General features: G+C 41.2%; 3 protein-coding genes across 3 annotated transcripts; all 3 read right to left on the bottom strand.

Annotated features, from left to right (window-relative positions):
- Positions 1-564: 564 nt before the first annotated feature.
- zmat5 (zinc finger, matrin-type 5) lies at positions 565-3,181 on the bottom strand. Its single transcript, XM_047570079.1, has 6 exons — positions 3,023-3,181; positions 1,933-2,109; positions 1,760-1,822; positions 1,607-1,687; positions 1,215-1,323; positions 565-1,103 (listed from the first exon to the last, which is right to left on the bottom strand). Exons 2-6 carry the CDS (start codon positions 2,057-2,059, stop codon positions 956-958), a joined length of 528 nt encoding a protein of 175 aa, XP_047426035.1. The 5' UTR covers positions 2,060-2,109; positions 3,023-3,181; the 3' UTR covers positions 565-955.
- A 391-nt stretch (positions 3,182-3,572) lies between these two features.
- LOC124996770 (galactosylceramide sulfotransferase-like) lies at positions 3,573-9,084 on the bottom strand. The gene is made up of 3 exons (XM_047570076.1): positions 8,629-9,084; positions 6,901-7,044; positions 3,573-6,823 (listed from the first exon to the last, which is right to left on the bottom strand). The coding sequence occupies exons 2-3, from the start codon at positions 7,020-7,022 to the stop codon at positions 5,671-5,673; spliced, it is 1,275 nt and encodes a 424-aa protein (XP_047426032.1). The 5' UTR covers positions 7,023-7,044; positions 8,629-9,084; the 3' UTR covers positions 3,573-5,670.
- A 630-nt stretch (positions 9,085-9,714) lies between these two features.
- LOC124996880 (proline dehydrogenase 1, mitochondrial-like) lies at positions 9,715-19,443 on the bottom strand. Its single transcript, XM_047570260.1, has 14 exons — positions 19,036-19,443; positions 18,654-18,862; positions 17,323-17,357; positions 16,623-16,772; positions 16,392-16,456; positions 15,609-15,725; positions 15,404-15,483; positions 15,193-15,274; positions 14,487-14,579; positions 14,134-14,280; positions 13,606-13,781; positions 13,416-13,514; positions 13,087-13,175; positions 9,715-12,044 (listed from the first exon to the last, which is right to left on the bottom strand). The coding sequence occupies exons 1-14, from the start codon at positions 19,366-19,368 to the stop codon at positions 11,854-11,856; spliced, it is 1,866 nt and encodes a 621-aa protein (XP_047426216.1). The 5' UTR covers positions 19,369-19,443; the 3' UTR covers positions 9,715-11,853.
- Between the last annotated feature and the right edge of the window lie 46 nt (positions 19,444-19,489).

Here is a 19,489-nt window from a genome sequence, read left to right as displayed (position 1 = left end):
TAGCTGATCTGGTAAAATATGTGTGTTTACATGATGCAGAACATAAATCAGCATTTAACTTTTTTTTTGTACAAAGTGGTGGTGTTCAACATGGACTGGATCAAGTGTTTGTTTGGTCACTAGGTTAAAGTAGTTTCCTGTGGAACATTTCATCAAAGGCTTACAAAACCTGTCCCATTCTGATCTGGGCCGGTTCTCTTGGACTGAGGTAATTACATGAGGCATTTCATTTAGATTGGGCTATTTTTCTGAATATTTGAGGAATACTGGCCAGTATCTCCTCTCCTTTCACGAAGGCTGGTCCATTGTAACCTAGGTCCTAGGCTGAAGAAGATAAAAACTAAAACAAAAAGCTACTTTCCTTAGCGTAGCTTTAATTAGTTCAGTACGCAGGTCAAGTCACAATAAAGTCTGAGACATTTTTACACAGCCGGCCTTCCTAAGACAGCGGAAAAAAACACTTTGAGGATCCTGCTTTAAATATTTAAAGTAAAGATCATGCCTTTTCTGGAGTATATTCATTAGAACTTATCACAACCTCAGCAAAAAAGAATAACCACGATATAAAAAATGAATCCATAATAACTTTATTATTTAGGGCTTGAAACTGTTTCAAGTTTCTGTGTGACGAAATCAGCGAATCCCACGGTGCACAGAATTAAAGTAATAAAAAAAAAAGCAGTCCCTTTTGGGACTACATGACATGAAACTTTGTCTTTGTCTCAAGGCACAATACAGGTCATTGTTGCGCCAACAAACAACACTGTCAAAATGTCAGTTGTCAGGGTTAGTTTTCAATATCTGCCTATTACGGCTAAACTCAGATACTGACTCTAAATAAACAAAACTGTTATTTCTATTGATCTCCTCAATGGAAAAACTCTTTTCAGGGTCAACTGAAAACCTTAAACCCCTATTAAATTAACAGTGATTTAAACCAGGCAATGAAAGTCTCTCAGCCCCACTCAGTGCTCACTTTGACTTTCCACCCACCCGGAGGAGGAGGTAGGAGCGAGGGTGGAAGGTCAGGAATGGAGAGGAGTTGTGGAGGAATGTCACTTTCTGCTTGACCCTCTTCACTGTCTTCATTAGATTTTAGATCTCTGCAGAGATGAATAATTGAACAGTTGAATACCAAATCAACGGGTAGAACCATTACTCATTACTGCTAACCGAGCAGCACTTGGTATTAAATCAAAAATGAACGTGCATACCCTTTGTTACTGGCGGCAGATCGTTTCTTTTCCCTTCTTGACAGCCATTCTTCTATACATCGTCCTGGCTCCATTCTGTCAACAGCGTCTTCTCGCCGCTGGTTTTCATCTGAGGAAGAAAATTATAAATATCACTGTTCTATTTACACCATTTTTATTTCACTTTGAAACCTTCCTCATCTAACAAATGTGTTTGAGACATCAGCAATCTAGTGACTTTTTCTGAGAGTTAAACCTAATGTTCAGATAAATAAGAAAAAAAAAAGATTCATACCATTATAAAATGTGAATGGGCTGTGTATTGAAACATGCCACATGCTTTGCTTTAAGAAATTAAATTAACTTGAAATTTATCACATGGCAGACAGCGCCATCTGCTGGCTACAGCTTACCTTCCACTTGTCTTTTTAAGATGTCCAACTCCTCTTCGGACATATGAGAAAACCTGCAGTTAGGGCCAAAATCACAAATTCCTACAAAAAACAAAAACTATAAGTTTCTGATTAATAATCATTAATACATTTTAGTCCAAATATTTCTGTTACCTCTTTGGAGAAACTTCCTGCAAGGTTTCTTAGCTTGCTCATCACACAGAATGGCTGTAGAGTCTGTGAAAAACAAATGAATGAAACACCACATGGTAAAACATGCTGTATAAAAATGCACTTTGACTTAAACTGCTGTTTCTTCTCAAAGTTCTCGAAAACAAACGTCTTACCTCTAAAATGGTCGAACCAGGCTTTCTTAGCTCTGTGATGCTGAACACCGTTCAAGTGTTTTTTCCTGTTGTGCATGTTGTCCTGGAAGGACCGGTCGCAGTAGTCGCAGTAGTACCTTCGCCCCATGGTGCAGGTTATTTGTTCAGACCAATGAAATGTCACCTTTTTTTTTACACCTGAAAAAGAGTTAACAGTACAAAATAGTATTCTGACAGCTTATTACGGATGGTGTTCCATGAAAATAAATGAGAACTGCATGGGCTTATTAACATCGAGCTACAGGACGGTGAGCAATGTGGCTCTTTAGATCTAGGTTCTGCTAAACCTGTTTGTTTTGTCACCAACGCCTAGATCTACCTTGGCTCAAAAGCTTAATTTAAAAGCCAGACAACTTCCAGTTTAGCTGCACTTGTTAAATGACAGCCAAGCTAGGCTCGTGCCAAATGACCGTGCAACAATGACAACACAACTCTACAATCATGTGCTCATTGGCATACATTTGGTATACTAGTGGCATAGCAGTTGAATTACAACATTTCTTAAGTTGTTTCAGCAGAAACTGAGTTTTAAAACAGTGATTAAGCTTAAATTTAGTCCAGGACTGTTATATGAAAAGGCATTTGTTTTCACTAGTGTACCCAAGTAATGTAAGACATTGTTTATTTATCTCCTTGTCTCAGTAGCACAGAAATTGTATTAATGCAAAAGAACAATAACGAATTTGACAGGAACATTATAATAAAAATATATATAAAAATACCAACACTCCACGTTTATTTTGCTGCCATCAACTGGTCTAGAAGTTACTTCAGTTAGCAGTTTCATTCATTAATTGTTATATTTTCATTATATTCCTTATAGTGCTGGTACCGTAGACGTTGAGGCTACAAATGGAAACAAGTCTCAAACTACACAACTCCCTTGACTCAAATTTTAAACGGACACGGCCACACTCGTAGAAACATCCCCTGTCCAACCTGAGATACACACGTCCAAACCACCATCCAAATGTGGACAGTTGGCTAACATCCGTTTTTGTCCCACTAATAAAGGGGTCGCAGGCAATGTGTGCATTCATTTGAAGCATACCATGGACGGAACTCCTGTCCTCCTGTGAGAGAGCATTGATAGTTGCTCTGAAAGACGCTGCATGCTACAGGAGCTACCGCTTGGTACGTTATTATTCCTATTAGCTTGCTAACAACAAAAACTACTATTTCAAAAGCGGAAACGGAAGTAGTGTCTTACTACGACATCCGCTCATGCGCAGTGTGTCCACTGAACCGCCGACATGTCGCTGTCTAGGACTTTTTACAACGTCTTCCTGAAGAAAACGTCCACTTTTACTGTAACCATCATGGTTGGAGCAGTTGTCTTTGAACGAATTTTTGACCAAGCCGGGGACAAACTCTTTGACAATATGAATAGCGGGGTAAGTGCGCTCCTGAGGTGTTTTAATATCGCTGACCTTGCCAGGGCGATGCGGTGCTAGCGTTAGCTAAGCTAACTTACCCGCTGAATCGAACAGCACTTTCCTTTTAAAAACTCTAAAACGTGTGTACAGATTTCAGATATCCATGTTCAGTGTTTAACCTAACATGCGATTTATTTCAGAAACTATGGAGACACATCAAACACAATTATGAGAAAGGAGGCGATGAATAAGACGTAGACCGCGGTCATCCAAGGCTGAAGTACAGCTGTTGTGTCACGTCCATGATCCATTCTTCTTCCTGGTCTCCACACCTGAATCCAGCAGCAGTCGACATGAACAGTGTGCCCCAAGTCGTGAGCAGGCTAGCAGCGGCTACCAGAGGACCTGTAGGAGCTGGCTGATAGTCCACAACTCCACGAAGATGGCACAATAGTTCCTGTCGCCTCACCCCCTTGCTTGATGTCATTTGTAATTCACTTGTTCTCCTCACAGATTGTAAATTGTTAAATTAAACATGTGTCAATGTCTTATAAGTCTAAAAGCGTATTGATTTATCTCGTTGAATGTGACAGTGCACTTATTCAAATCGTAGGAACCATGAGCATTTGTATTTAAATAGTTTTATTATTCTACTTATGTTAATTATTACTAGTCGTATATACCCTGGTCACGTTATGTAACACGACTGCCTGAAGAACCTCACATACAAATTAAATTTAGGTTATGTTTTGGCACTTACGTTAATACATTTTTTGAACAGTTTGATAGTATACACTGATCAGGAGTAACATTATGACCACTTGCCTAATATTACACAGTTTGGACTCATCAGAGAGTGGACATGTGTCTTCTGAGGGTGTCTTGTAGTGTCTAGCAACAGGATGAAAGTGAGGGGAGGGTTATAATTTTGTGGCTGATCGGTGTATGTTGCTGAGAAAAGCCAAACTTGTATGTCAGCCAAGAGAATTTAGTAAAGTTTCTACTCACTGCATGAGCTCAATAACATCAGCAGGCATGGTGGATGCTGGAATACAGTATTTTATTGTGAAATTGTCAAGCTTTGATTTTTTTTTTTTTTTTGCCCATTGACTGGGCAAGTATGTAGTATTTTGCAAAACTGGCATTTTGAGCACTTCTGCTTTATTACACAGTGCAGAATAAAAATAGAAAAACACAAGCAGTAGAGGGTCACAAACAGGACAGACACATAAATATGTGAGCGCTGCCACTAACAAACATACATGCAAGTACACATAATAATATGATATTAATGTTTACATCATATTCATGTTTACAAAAAAAAAAAAACAGATTCCAGGTAGATTTCAGTGATTATAGTCACATGTTTTACTATAATTCATATATTATACAGTACAAACGATGACTCACAACTTACTCCCAGATTGTTGTGCTATCATTTATAGTAACACAAATAGTGATTTATGTTTGTCACTGCATGAAAAGACCACCTCGGAGGTTGTTTGAGAGTTCTTAGTCAAAACTAATTCTAAGATAAGTCACAAAAGCCTTATTACTGTTAAAATGTACACATGCCCACGTTAAATCAGTACGGTTGAATGAAGGTGCCTCATGTAAACTTTTGACACAAGGTCAGGAGAGGCCACAGCTGTGACAAACAACTGCACTTGAGTCTTGGGCCTCTAGAGAGCACACTAACACTGTTTGTCGTCCTGGATAATGAGACCTGTACTTTCAAGAGGCTCTGGCGTGATTAGAGTTGGGCATATCAGAAAATAGCACCGATTTACAAAGTTTATGTCGTGTGCCCTGAAAACGGGAAATTAAAATCAGGCAATAGTTAGGGACACTACGAGAAAAAACTGAGAAAGTGGTTCCTAGATAGCATATTTTGCAGTGACAACCATAAACCCCATAAACCATTTAAGGCCCTACAGTGCATCAACAATACTCCACATACATAAAACATTAATCTTTGCAGTGCTCAATATCGTAGAAGAGCTTATCAAGTAACTCAGCCACAGAGGCAGCTTCAGTCTTTACATACAACAATGATGCTGATGACACACGGACATTGTTAACATTTTCTGCATAGCCGAGGTACACGTGTGTTTCTCTATCTGGGGTTAATCTATTCGGCATTTTACGGTTACATGTCTTTCTTGTGGTATGTTACGTGACCACATCTCCAGTTCAGCAAAACTCAAACAAGTATTTCCCTTTAGATAAAAAACTGTACTAAAATAACGTTTGTTAGATGTTGGCACCATGTATACATGTTGCAGTATCAATGGCATCATTTTAGTATAGTACATGTTTTAATTCAGTTATAAAAGCACTTGGTAATTTTGTCTAGTAACCAACCCCATAGTCTAGTAACCCACAGATTTACACCCAAATCTGATAAGTACTGTATTTCCGGTGTGAGCATTTTCTCACAGATTGTCCTGAATTTGGGATCTATATCTTTCTTCATGTTGTAACCCATTATGGAGGCCTCTCCAACTGGTTGCCAGGGCAGGAAATGCCTGTCCTGAATCTTCTGGGCTTCAACTGCATCTCCACCTTCAATACAGGTGGCCTTCATCTCAGCGTTTCTTCTCCTCAGCTGTTTTACCTCCTGCTTCATTCTCTCTCTTCCATAAGCCTCTATTCTGGCCCAGAAGGTAGCGTTGAAGTGCTGATAGAGTCTCCAGTCAGCGCCGTTCCACTGCAAAGCTTTGGCTCTCATCTCCGGGTTCAGCCGAGACACAGACGAGTTCCTGCGAGCGTTAAGCTTAAAATACAGGATGTCCTCCGTGCTCCAGCACAGCAAATCCTTCAGCAAGATGAGAGACTCTTCAAAATATTCGGCAATGAGGACCAGATGGAAATGTTTTGACAAGTTGTGAATGTCTTTGATGACGCGGGGATCGTCAGCCTCCAGGTTGTTATCCAAACCAAAGTCAAAGGAGAGCAGATTCTTCAGGTAGAATGAGTTGTACGCCTCTGGACTGTAGAAGGCCCGAGGATTGTTCAGAAACTCTTCCAGTTTGCTCTCGCCACCGATCCTCCACGTTAAGGGAACCGCTCTGTGGTAATAATGGAAGGCCGACTCAAAGAGATCCACGGGGTCCCGCAAAATGGTGATGTACGCGGCATCTTTGGGCAGGAGCTTCGCTACTTCTCGCCGATCAAAGCGCATGTGGTTACAAACGACGTTGAAACACTCTCCGGGCCTGTAGTCCTTCACCTGGGAGCACTGGAAAGGTGACGGGTAGAAAAAGTCGTTGCGACGGTCGGGGAACGCAAACCTGAGCTTGTGCTTCTCTCCAAATCGGAAGAGGATGTTGAGGATGGTGCTGCTCGCAGTCTTGTGGGTCTTCATGAACATGATGTTCACTTTGGGTGAGCACTCCTCCGACTGGGACTTTGTGCTTTGAAATGACGCGGGTGATTTAGCAGTGCTGAGAGGACACGTGTCTTCTCGGGGGGGCCTGTAAATACAGCATATTCCGTGATTATTTATGCTAACATATCCAAAGAAAATATTGTTGTCATTTTAAATGTTTACCCGAGGTCCACTTGTCTTGGGTTTGTCAAGCAGTACAGCACCAGGATGATGTTGGGCAACAGAACCCAGGGAATCAGCCCTCGTAAAACGGACGTGAACTTTCTTCCTTTCATGCCAGGCATTATTAGTCCAAAAACTGGAAACCTAAAAATAAAATTGAAGAACATACACATATATTTACTCCTTTGGGTTCTCACAAGGTCTATTTGGGAAGCACACAAGTAGCCACGGTCTGGTGGCTACAAAGAAACAGCTCAGAGGCTCTGAGGTCACTGGTTCAATCTCCCCTCTTAGTCTATAGCTGAGGTGCCATTAGCAAGCACGTCAATACCTAAACTGCACCCTGGCCTCTGTGCACGGCTGCCTACAAGGGTTAAATGCAGAGAACGAAGTCCTTGTACATATACCCAGATCAGCCATAATATTATGACTGTAATATTGTGTAGGTCTCCCTCCAAAAAAGTTGCGGCTAATCAGAGAATGGACGTGGGTCTTCTGAGGGTGTCCTATGTCTGAGATGTTGTTAGTGGGCGGGTCTATAGGGTTGAGGGGAGGGGCCTCTGTGAATCATCCCACAGATACTTGATCAGTTTGGGTTCTAGTAAATTTGGAGACCAGGTCAACACCTTGTGCTGTTCTTCAGGTTTTTCGACTTGTTCCTAAACTGTTTTTGTGTGTGTGTCTGTGTCAGGCTGCATCCTGCTGGGGATGGCTGCTGAAAATCAAGGAGTGTCATTGCTATGGGGTGGGTACTACATGTCTAAGGAACATCCCCATGAATGCCCGGTCCAAACGTTTCCCAGCAGAACATTGCATTGTCACAAGATGAACGTGTTATTTTCTTCTCCCGTCAGTGGATTTAATGTTGTGGCTGATCGGAGTAAATATTGGAATGAAGTTCATTTGATTTAACAAGTACACATTGTGTTACATCCCGTATCATTTATTCAAAGGTAGTATAAATGCAAGCTACCAGTTCAAAGACAAACGAAGGTTTCCGTACGCAGATGTGAATCCTCTGTTACTGTTGTCCTCCCACTGAAGCATAGAGCAGCTACATGAGACTCATAAACATTTATGCCCTGCAGCAATTTTTGCAAGGCAACCAGTTTCCTCGATACCAAATCCCTCAAAGCACTTGTGACAGTAGGGTTTATAAACGCGGCAGGCCTTATCCATTTGGATCAAATGTAAGTAGTTACATTTATTACCATCAGAGGGTTAAAAGAAAAAGAAGAAAGATTAAAATCTGCTGCATCATTCTTTCTGTCAAAGACAACGCAAAGCCCCCATGTTGACACTTTAAACATGTTTGTGGTTCTTAAATTTCCCGTCCAACAAACAGGAGAAAAGACAGTAGGGCACAATACTTGCTTGAAAGAAGCAGGCATCCAAATAGATTTCTGTCGTTGACGTCTAACCGAAAAGAAAAGTGAAATAATTCCTGGTAATTTAGACTGGTGGCATCATTGAGCAGGTATGCCCGTTCAGATCTCTGCTTTTATTTCTCAACAGACCCATCCACTTGTTGCATTTGTTGAGAATACATCCGAGCTGTGTCTTGTGAAAATGAAATGAAATAGTGACAGGAATTTCATTTGTCCAGCGCCTACACAAACGACAGAGTCTTCTTTCGACGAATAAAACACCATTAGATTCTAAACAATGCGACAAACAATGCAGGGTGTGGGAGCATTCGAAGAGAACAGATAAAAACAAGTAGCCTACCTGGCGATGAGACCAAGCTGATTCAAAGAAATCCCTCTCTGTTATTTAACATGCTGTGCACACTCCCTGAAGAGGCGTCCTATTGGTGGCTGGGAGGATGGAAAGGAGTCATGTGTAAACTCTCCTCCCACGGGGCTGAATTGGTAAAAAAAAAATTGTAAAAAAAAAAAAAGAAAAGAAAAAAAAAAAGGCCCCCTGTCGAAGGACACGCCTCTAAACGCCGTTCAAAAACATCTCTCTATGAAAATTCCCCCGTGTTAAATGTGAAAGGCGCTTCTGTGAAGCGGAGCCGCATTCAAACCATGCTATTGCCGCGTTCCTTAAAATAAAATGGCTCCTGGTGGTGTGTTTGAAACCAAATTTGGCTCCACAAAGGAGGAGGACCACACCTTCACTCATATCACCAGAGGCTGTATAAACAATACAACCACAGTGTTTCCCTTAAAGTAAAACTATTTGCACTGCGCGCCATTGACCGTCACCCAGATCTCAACCGAAGCCGTTTCATTTGGCTACATTTGACCACGTAAAAAGGCAGCAGGGATGATGGGAGGAAGACGTGCAGGTGTCAACAGATTCATTTGCTGTTGTAACTTGTCGGGCCGTGTTACAAGAGCGCTGGGCGACTTTCGACTTATTTTCATATCTGAGATTAAAACAGTTGACTCCCATCCCCTTCTATGGGCTGTGTACCAGTTGGCTCCTCTGTAGTCGTTTATACAACAGTTAAGCTCAGCACATGTGTACAGCCTGTAAAGTATCACGGTAAAATATGGGAAGTTAATTACTCATATCTCTGATATGTGTACTCTATTGTGTGCAGACTGTTTTTCTTTCGACTCCAGGCTCCAGTATCTGGGCTAAGGTGCTGCCTCGGCTGTTGACGTTACATTCGGCTCTGAATGAATCACATGTTTCAATTCAGGTGACCTCAGCGCGGCACTGATATCAGAACACATCAGAGCACGAGCAGATGTGCCGTGGAGATCTACTCCAGCGAGAGATATGAGCGGGGCTGCGTCTGTCCAGCCAGGATGACTCCACTGATAGTTTGCATAACTTTGAATGACAAAAGAAGGAGATGTGTTCTTATTTCATTGTTTCATTTTTATTGTATTTAATCAACAGTCCCACATGTTTCTATTTTTACAAGTGTGCAAAATGTTCTCTACAAGAACACAGAAAAAAAAAAACAAATACAACAAATTCAATCGCATCTTAAAACGTTACTGCTTTAGTAACTCGTTGCAAATCATAAGGGGACAAGCAGGTCAATAATGGCAGCGTGTTCATATTATTGTAGTGGAATATACAATAACTCCAACATCAGCTACAAAAGTTCCGGTAAGTACAGCATTTTCAGATCCGGACCTCTTTTCAAGTTTTCTTCAACAGCCAACCACGGCCTTTCATACGATGACACCAGGCAGCCAACGAAACCACAAGATCTGACTCGACCAGTCTTCGTAAAATGAACTTTACAATACAGTCGCAGTTTCACCGCCCAGGCAGATGATGCAACGGCCTTGGGATACTTAGAAGATTGGGTGCAGTTTCCACAAAATAAATCTGAGCCGCAGCCCCGTGGCGTGTTTCAGGAACATTCTGGGGCACAGGTCAAAACAGTTCCTGTTTTGCGAACACCTGCAGCTGTGCGTGTTGGATAACCAGAAGATGTTCTTGAATTCACAGTATTTTTTATTTTTTTTTTAGGTAGGACCATCTGGCACGTATAAATAATGGAGCCGCCTGAAGCGTGACTGATGCCTGAAACGGATCGCACCGAGTCGCTCTTTGTTTGGTGTTTGCTCAGCCAGAGACAAAATGTAAGTTAGCTACTGCAAACAATCACTTCTGGGGAACAGGCGGTTTGCTTGCTTACATTAATCCACAGTAAAGGTTTGCACTCAGTCTCCTTTTTTTGTCCCAGGAACATCAGTGTGTAAAGATCATGACAGGCTGAAAAGATAATCATCTGAACTGTGGTGCAGCCTTTTTAGCAGCTCGTGACTCAAAACCAGGCACGTAGATATATATCTATATCGGAAGGCACTCTTACATATTTTAAAGTTTTCAAAGTTACTCCAATGCACAAAGCTATCAAATATTTGTTCGATGACAAATAACATCAGTGATAAATACACGGATTAAAACAATTTACAAGTATAAAACACACAGAAAAAAAATAATAGTTGTACAGTAGCTGATTGCTTGCAGTAAATCTTGTTAAAAACATTCACGAGGCACTTAAATTACTACAAAGCAAATGACAGCTTTTATGTACAAGCAGAATGATCATTTAGAAACACGACCCTTCTTTAAAAAGGATCCTGACTACATGTTTTCATTCACAAATTACCGTCAGGATTACACAGATTTTAAATGAACCATTACTGATTTAGAGTCAGATAACAGCAATTATTGCATTACTGTAATGTAAATTACTGTAATGTAACTGTAATGTAAATTAGCATGGTGCTTTAAAGGGATGGTTATTATTTTCCATAGTTATTGAAATACCTAAAAAATGGTTTGGAGAAGCAGATGCGAATTCCCAGTAATATCAAATCCACCTGACCCGATTGTTATTTTTTTGTCAGTCTGACAAAAAAATAACAATTTTGCATCTCAGGGCACGGGAGTTTCAGGTTACAGTCTCAAGTGTTTTGTTTGTCTGTGTCATTTTGTGATGCTTGTGCGGATTAACATGTGCAAACCTCAGATGACTTCTGTGTACTTTGAGTGTGCCGAACACTTAGTGACTGGAGAACAGCTTCCGTTCCTGGTCAGAACCGTCTGTGTGACAGCGGTGTAGAGCAGTGATAATGCTCTAAACATAAAACACACATTTAACCTGGCAGGACCTGTTCTGGGTTATGGTTGCTGATCACATAAGCAGCAGTTCTTTGCTCGGCCTCTGTTCTGATTGTCCTCTTTGCTTCTTCAAACTGGGCCGTGCCTTCCATCATCGACTGACAACTAATAAATACCATACATATATTAACCGTAAGTATCCCTTTAAACTACTCTTCATCACATTAACTCCGAAAAGAAGAACAACTCCATCTCACAATCCACACTACTGAGATCAGTCAGTATTAAATTCGTTTCCTAGCAACCCATAGAAAATAAATAAGATTTCCACTACAGGGAGGGGCTAGCTCGTAGCGACACATTACAGACAGTGGAATGCTTACAGACATCTTGGAGTTAGAGTCTTGTGACTCAGTAGACGGGCTTATAGAAAACCTGCCCGCCCAGCAGCCTGCGCTTCAGCTCCTTCCACAGCAGGCTTCGCTCCCTCTGGGACCCCTTCATGAAGCCGCGGTTCTCTTGAGCGCGCCGGGACAGATAGGGAATCACCTCGTTGACGGGGCCATACGGGACATACTTGTAGACTGGAAAACCGGCCTGACCTGTTTTCAAAAACAAAGCACGAGTTGCCAAGATGCGACTTAAAAAACGGGGCGTTCGCTGTCTCCACCGTGCGTGCGTTCGCTGTCATGACCGACGCACGGCAGAGAAACAGCCAAATCCACTCAATATCTGTTTGCCAAGCTGAAATAATGGTGCAGAATATTAAAGCATTTTTTTTAATGAATGTACGGTGAATAATTATATGTAGTGGACATATATAACACCCCACTATATTACTTTAAACTAAGACAATTAACTTTTGTATTAGAAGTTTGCAGAAATTCAATGTTTTAATATGCAAATAAGGGATTATTGAATTAAACACATTTCCAATACTCCCTATATTTCTTCGAAATCTTGTCTTCCAGTCTTGAAATCTTGTTTATATATGAAATTTTTCTTCAGTGTATTTACATCTTCAAGCAATGTCGATGTAAAATGAACAAATGAATGATACGTTTGATTTGTTTGTCTAATGGTCGAGGTTCCATGGCCATGTCGAGAAAACTGTGCGGTTGATATCACGTATCAAGCGATATCACAAGGTTAAACAAGGTGCTATATCTCCGGTGAGTAATAAAAGCTACAGCATTAACCCCCACCCATTTATCTGCAGCAAAACGCATTGTTGCAGCACACCCTGAAAAAAAAATCAAGAGGTTAAAGCCTTTTCCTCTGGTTTGAACTTAACACAGTGCCTCAGTTACCCCTGATTATTTACCCAGCGTTGTGTCTGATAGCAGCCACGGGATTTCGGGAGGTGATGTGTTCACGCTGATAGCGTGCGCTCCATCGAGACGAGTCTGACGCAACATTGGGTTGCTCGACAGTTGAGGACACTGAGAACTTGGGAGTTCTTGCCCTTCCACATATCTACAGATTGCAGCGAGCGTGTCTGGGGTCAGCAGCCTCCTGATTATAGAAAAGCTGACACATGTAGGTACCATGTTTCAGTGGCCACATGTCCGCTCCACGTAAGGCCCCCCCCGCTATTCTGTAACGTTCTGTTTGCTTTCACTAAACGAGCCGAGTGGAACATACCGAGCGGGAAGCTGATCTGGTCACACATGCCCAGCAGCTGTCCAAAGTAAACTTTGTTCTCAGTGGGTGAAAGGCCCATCTCATTCATCCTGCAAGAAAAAGAGGGTGACGCAGGTTAGAGGGCTCTTATGCAATCCGAGCCGCGGCGAGGTTTTCCACCATTGATGTTGCAATCTCTTTAAATCCTATAACTGCTTTGGAAAGTTTGCAAAGGATATGTTTAATTAGAGCGATACCACAGGCACCATGGTTAACCATTAGGGTTAATCCTTTATGAATGAGAGCTTTACGTCTTATGTATGTGCAAAGAAAATCTGCAGAAAACGTACTTATCCAGGGTGAATTTCACTGTGTCCTCGTTGTGGGTCGCGACCATGATGTTCGCCTTCCTGCTGTGTTCAATTTCCTCCAGCACGTACTCCAAGCACCTGGACACACAACAAGTCACATGGTTGGGATTCGTACATGCGTTAGCCTCATGTCCCGGAGGGTCTTGAAAGTAATATTTTAGAGACTTACTTGTGATACATCCTGTTAGTGGCTTCGTAGTCCGGGTTTATTGGATCTTCGTAGCCGATCTCCTGTGCCCTGGCTCTCTCCTGGTACATGTAAGCTCCGCGGACGAGCTTGGCGCCAAAGTACCAGCCCTCACGTCGAGACAGCTCAACATCCACGGTCACGTTGTCATAGGCGTCCTAATTAACGTGAAACTAAAAAATTACCCACTGACCAAAATCATTAGTTACGTCTCCACGTAGTTCTTAATACTTCTGTAATATGGCTGACGCAAAAGAGCGTTTGATGTTACAATATTATTATGACTTTTCTCATAATTAGGAGAAAACTGACTCATAATTACAAGGTGCTACACAACAGACTATTGGGTCTAGACAAGTAAGAAACTTGTCTTTATTTTTCTTTGTTGCCTTCAGTGCCCTGAACGTTACACACTGATGCAACGTTGCTGTTTTTGAGCTGAGATAAATATGATATATCAGTCATAAATTATCAGTTGTCGTGATTAGCCGTAACGTACTGCAGTCTCACCTTGAGATAACACTGATACGTGTTGAAAATCACCGGCTTTTCTCTGTTGAATTTTCTCTGCATTTCCAGCGTCAGTCGACTAATGGCTGGTTGGAAGTACGTCTGTTCGGCGTCCACCATCAGCCTCACCCCATTCTCATTGGCATACTGCAGCGCAGAGGATTTAACCACATTTTAATACACGGAAGCTTCTTTAAGCATTTTCATATATATGTTTCTTTTCCCATCTGTGCCGTGCAGAAACAAAACAAACGACAGGTAACAATTAAGAGTCTGTAGCACGAGATGCTGCGTTTCCTCTAATAAATATGTTTAATCAATAAAACAGCATGTTTTTGATTTGGTTCGCTCACCTTGGCCAGAACGTCGACTCTCTGCAGCATCCTCTTCATCTGCCGCTCCTCCTCAGACGTGAATTTGTTCAGCAAAGGTTCCAGGTGGCCTGTCTGCTCAACCAAAACACAAATATTTTTTTTCAGTCCTTTGCTTGCCCCTAGCATTTTGTTCTGTGTCATAATTTCTAACTGACTAAAATATTTATTTGCGGTAAGAGGATCTAATATTTCACTGGAAACTCAAATATCTTGATGGAAAAAGATCCAAGACTTGTCCCAACATGCTCCCACAATCCCATGTCTAGACATTAAACCATTTTAACAGATGAGGTTCCAGCTATTAAAAAAAGGCTTTAAGTGCAGACTCGTATTTATATCCAAATAGAAGGAAAGGTGTAGAAATTACAACAATGTTTACACACAGTCCCATATTATCAGGAGTTGAAACTTTAATATCCTTTGTTAAGCTGCTAAAATGACAAGAAAAAAAATGTTCAAACACATATGGATTTGACTGTGTGCGTCACCTGTGGAGAAGTGTATCTACTGAGATTGTTTTCAAGCTTTCTCCCTTTTTTTTTGCACAGTGGAAAAACGTGGCCTGATAAGGTGCCAAATGTCCATTAACGATTTTAAACAACTGTTTAACCTCTTGAGATACCAACAGTCAATTTATTGCCCCTTCTCTTTTCAAGTCACGCCACTAACGATCAACATGACTCACCTCAACATTCGGCACCATAAGCAGATTTGAGATTTTTGTTGTGTCGTTTATTAAACTGTTCCAGTCGAGCAGGTCAATAGTTCTGAAAATAAGATGTGGAAAAAAAATAAATAAATGAAAAGTATTATATTATGAAGTATTTTAAAGTCATTGTGATTGGAATATCTTTGATGGAGATTAATTAGAAGCGAAGACTCCCGCAAAATCCTACCCCGACAAGCCCAGCTTCTCTCCTGTAAACCAGTTATCAATGTCATCTTTGGCTCCAACGCCCAGACGAGTTAGACTTTCCTGAGAGGAAATATTTCAACAGTTAAAAACAATCCAGAGGCGCAGAAAGTCAAAAACACAACTTGACATCTTTAGACAGCAGCATGCGTGAACCTGCATTAGGCATTTCTGAAGGCCGGACACACCTTGAGTTGTTCCAGCTCCAGCTTCTGTTCCAGTACCATCATTTCGGATTTGCCCTGTAGTGCTGCAAGTGTGTTAAAGAACTGTCTCCACTTAACCAGGACTTCTGAAAACTGGAGCTGTTCAAACACAGAACGATATATTATCAAGTTAGAATACTTTATGTACAATGTTAACAAAAAAGGAAATAACATATTATACTAACTGTGATGTCAATAATTGGTTTAAAGACTATTACAGTTCCTTTTCAGTGTTAATAAAAAATAAAGTGCCACAAACTGCAATTCCTTGAATGGCCACTTGAGGCTAGCACTAAAAGTGAGTCTTAAACATCCAAGTTAAAATGCCCAAATCTAGGACAAAAATTAAGTCATCAGCAATCATTTCTGCTTCTTTGCTAATTTCTGAGCTAGCTTGGAGCTAGTTAAAGTCAAGAAGCACCTGCAAGATGGCAGGAACACCACACTGTGTTTCATTTTGTCCATTTTTGCATAAAGTTACTGGCATTAACTGGCAAAACTGAGACACTGGGGCGTGAACCTACCGACTCCCTCAGGAAACGTGGTTAATTTCCCTGCCACTTGAATCATTTTGAATGACTGAGGAGTGACTGGCACCAACTCAAATCATTAACATAAGTAAACCACCCTTTTTTATGTTTTATTACCCTACTGTCCTACATTCCCCCAAGAATATATCTCAGGCTATAAACTGTTTGCACAAAAATTCTGTTGCCAAATGAATATAACTTCCTCTTAAAGCCATCAAGTTGATATTAATCTTACAAGGAACTGTGGACGTCCCAGTGCAGTCATTTTGATGGCAGAAAATCCATCAGACGAAGCTCCACCTGAAATTGAAGACAAACTTTATGTGTTACCATGCGTTATGTTGCGTAACTGTATTTTGTTGCATATGCATTCTGTAATCCACAGCGCCTTTATACAGCATAGATTTTGTTATTGTTGCTGTAATAACAGTGTATATTGTGCCTTAATTGCTTCCTCTGTGCTCACCAGAGGCTTTAATGCAGTTTATGAATGTCTCCATCTGGTTGTCACATTTGGCCTCATCTGCGTAGAAGTAGGTGCGAGCACTGATGACTCCTCCACGCCGGTCTCCAAACTGGCGATGGGCCTTGTACTTCTTCTCACGATGATCAGCACCTGAAGTGGCAAGAAATTTGTTTTAGCTGCTATTTTTTTTTTTTTTTTTGAAACAGTGTTATATTATGTTTTTATTACTGAGATAAGCCACGATATTCAGACTTTACAGCATAGTACTGTAAAAAAATTAAAAAATATGGGACAGGATGTAAGATAACATTTCATTTCCTTTATGCTTAAAAGAGTCTGCATAATGGGATTTAATGCGTCACCACCAGCAGGCTCCATGGGCTCTTTCATAGGTTATCAATTATTAATTTATTAAATAAACAGCTGACACCAACGGAGACCGAGCTTTACGTCAATGCTTCCAGCTGTACTGGCCATTTCAGGCCACTCTGGATCCAGATACAACCAGTGCTACCCAGACAAGAGCACATGGCCACATGACTATGAATACCCACCCCGACACTGGAGCCCAACTGAGCTGAATTTGAAAGAGGTTCAGCCCCACCTCCTAACTGGCACTGCACTTCTTTAGTCGATATTTGAAGCGTGTAGGAGCTGAGAAATTGCGCAGCATTAAACACGACACAATTTGTTTACATACCTGGACTTTCTTTCTCTGCTTCAGAAACACATGAACTGAAAAAGAGGGAGTAGGGTATTAGATATTAGATATTTCTGATATTAGCGGGAAAAGGAAAAAAAACAAACTCTGATATGCAACTGTGAATGTGAAAAGGGAAAAGAAGACAGAATTTTGTTACAACCAATCTTCTGTCTTTTCTGTGGCGTAAACAGCCCTTTCCTTCTATAGATGATCTTGATCTTAATCGGAGCATAAATAGTGTTTAGTTTCAGCGTGTGTGTGTTTGTGCTCAGTGAAGCAATCCCAAATATGGTAAGTTCCCTTAAGGTGCGTTGCGTAACGCTTCCTTGCGCTTGTGTGTGCCGTGACTCATCAAAGGATCGAGAACATTTCTCCGGAAAGGTTGGGAGCCCTTTCACGAGGCACACTCCCCAGCCGAATAGCCGGCTCGGCCAATCAGAGGAGAGGGGTCTGTCCTGGTTGGCCAATAGAGAACGAGCACTGTTTTGCTGCTTGAAATGAAACACGTTGGGGCTGTGATTGTAGACTGTTTATCCGAGGGGGGTCATACTTTAAATTACATCACAGATAAGAAGCATTACAGAAGCTATATGTGAAGTGATAAGATGATAATGAACTGACCTCAAAGTACAGTCCAGTGGAATATTTTACACACTATCTAAATGTAAATAAAGGAGCTAAAACATTTCACAGACATATGATGAGGTCAAAGATTGCAAAATTTACCTGATGTGATAAAAACAGACTTACAACGTGTATTTAAAATATAGATACTATTTTCTAAATGTGTATAATGTTTGGTATAGTCCGGTAGAAGAGTCAAGGGAATAGTGAGGTGGGGCCCCTATAATATGTATGGTATGTAGTGTGCATGTGGAGAGCCTGATGACCAGAATGCCCTAAATGCTTTGGTGTAACCTTCAAACCAGCATGTAAATACATTTATTTAAATCTAATAGTTCACATTAGAACAAATTTTTACTGGACCTATTGTAAAGATGATGTTATTTAATATATATTTAACATATATATTATGTATGTTTATTTATTTATTCCTGTAACAGCTCATTCCAGTGTGTGTCTCCTATTACAACCATGCATGGATGGGGGGTTGTTCTGTACATCTCTTCAAGGTCCCTTTCATTTCCAGGAATCATTAGCGTCACAAACAGACATGGGATCAGACCAGAAACAGACACTTACGTGGAGCAGCTGTGACCACAATATGTGCTACTGCACCGGGTAATAAGCATTTAAGCATAACTCGTACCGCAGTTTATGATGTTTTTTGTATTCAGTCAGCTCTGTCACATGTGATCATTACTTACTCCATTTCCTTCTTCTCTGCCTCCTCTTGAGTTATGTCTTCTTCCACGCTGTAGTCCAAAACTGCCCCAACTCCGAAGGCCTGGTTCTTCTGAATTAAAGGTTTGATGGAGTTGTGGTCTTCCCCTGCCACAAACTGGCCATAGAAGGTCATCTTCATCATCTTCTCAAACATCTGCTGACCGAGAAACTTCTTACTCAGCTCCATCAACTAACAAGAAAGGACAGGAAGACGTGATTAAGTTTAACACATGAGTTTGACTTTTGTATTTTTTTAAATGCTATTTTAAACACTATACTTGTAAAATATTTTTTTGGTTTTTTAGATGAATTTAAAAATAAACAGTTTTTAGTTATTACATCTTCGAGAAAAGATCAACTCACCTCTTTGTTCTTTTCAACGAGGAAGTCAAACGTGCAGAGCTTGAATACCAGCAGACTTCGGAGCAGTTCCATGTTACCTTTGCTTTTGTAGGCTTCCTCGGTGTTGTCGAAGTCGATGAGGATTTTATTCAGCGGCGTGTTTGCAGCAACCTTCGTCTGACTGATGAGTTCAACCGGCACTGCTTCCACCACGGGGCAGCCATCCACCTCTTTCTCCTCTTGGGTCTTGGTGGATGCGACTGTCGACCGGCATCTCGCAGGTGAAGCGCTTATTTGTCTGATACTGCCGGCGTTCGCCCTGACGAGAGCTGCTGCAAACTTAGTGTACGACATGATGTCCTTTCCTTTCTGGACCTCGGAGACCACAGACTTAGACTGAAATCTCTGCCTTCTCCAAGTCTCGACTGATGTAGGGAAGGGGGCGTGTCCTCCCTCATTGTGACGTCACGTTGCT

This window comes from Mugil cephalus, chromosome 19, assembly GCF_022458985.1.
Source record: "Mugil cephalus isolate CIBA_MC_2020 chromosome 19, CIBA_Mcephalus_1.1, whole genome shotgun sequence".
Taxonomy (NCBI): Eukaryota; Metazoa; Chordata; class Actinopteri; order Mugiliformes; family Mugilidae; genus Mugil; species Mugil cephalus.
The sequence above is the reverse complement of the archived record's forward strand: the minus strand, read 5'-3'. Positions and strand labels throughout refer to the sequence as shown.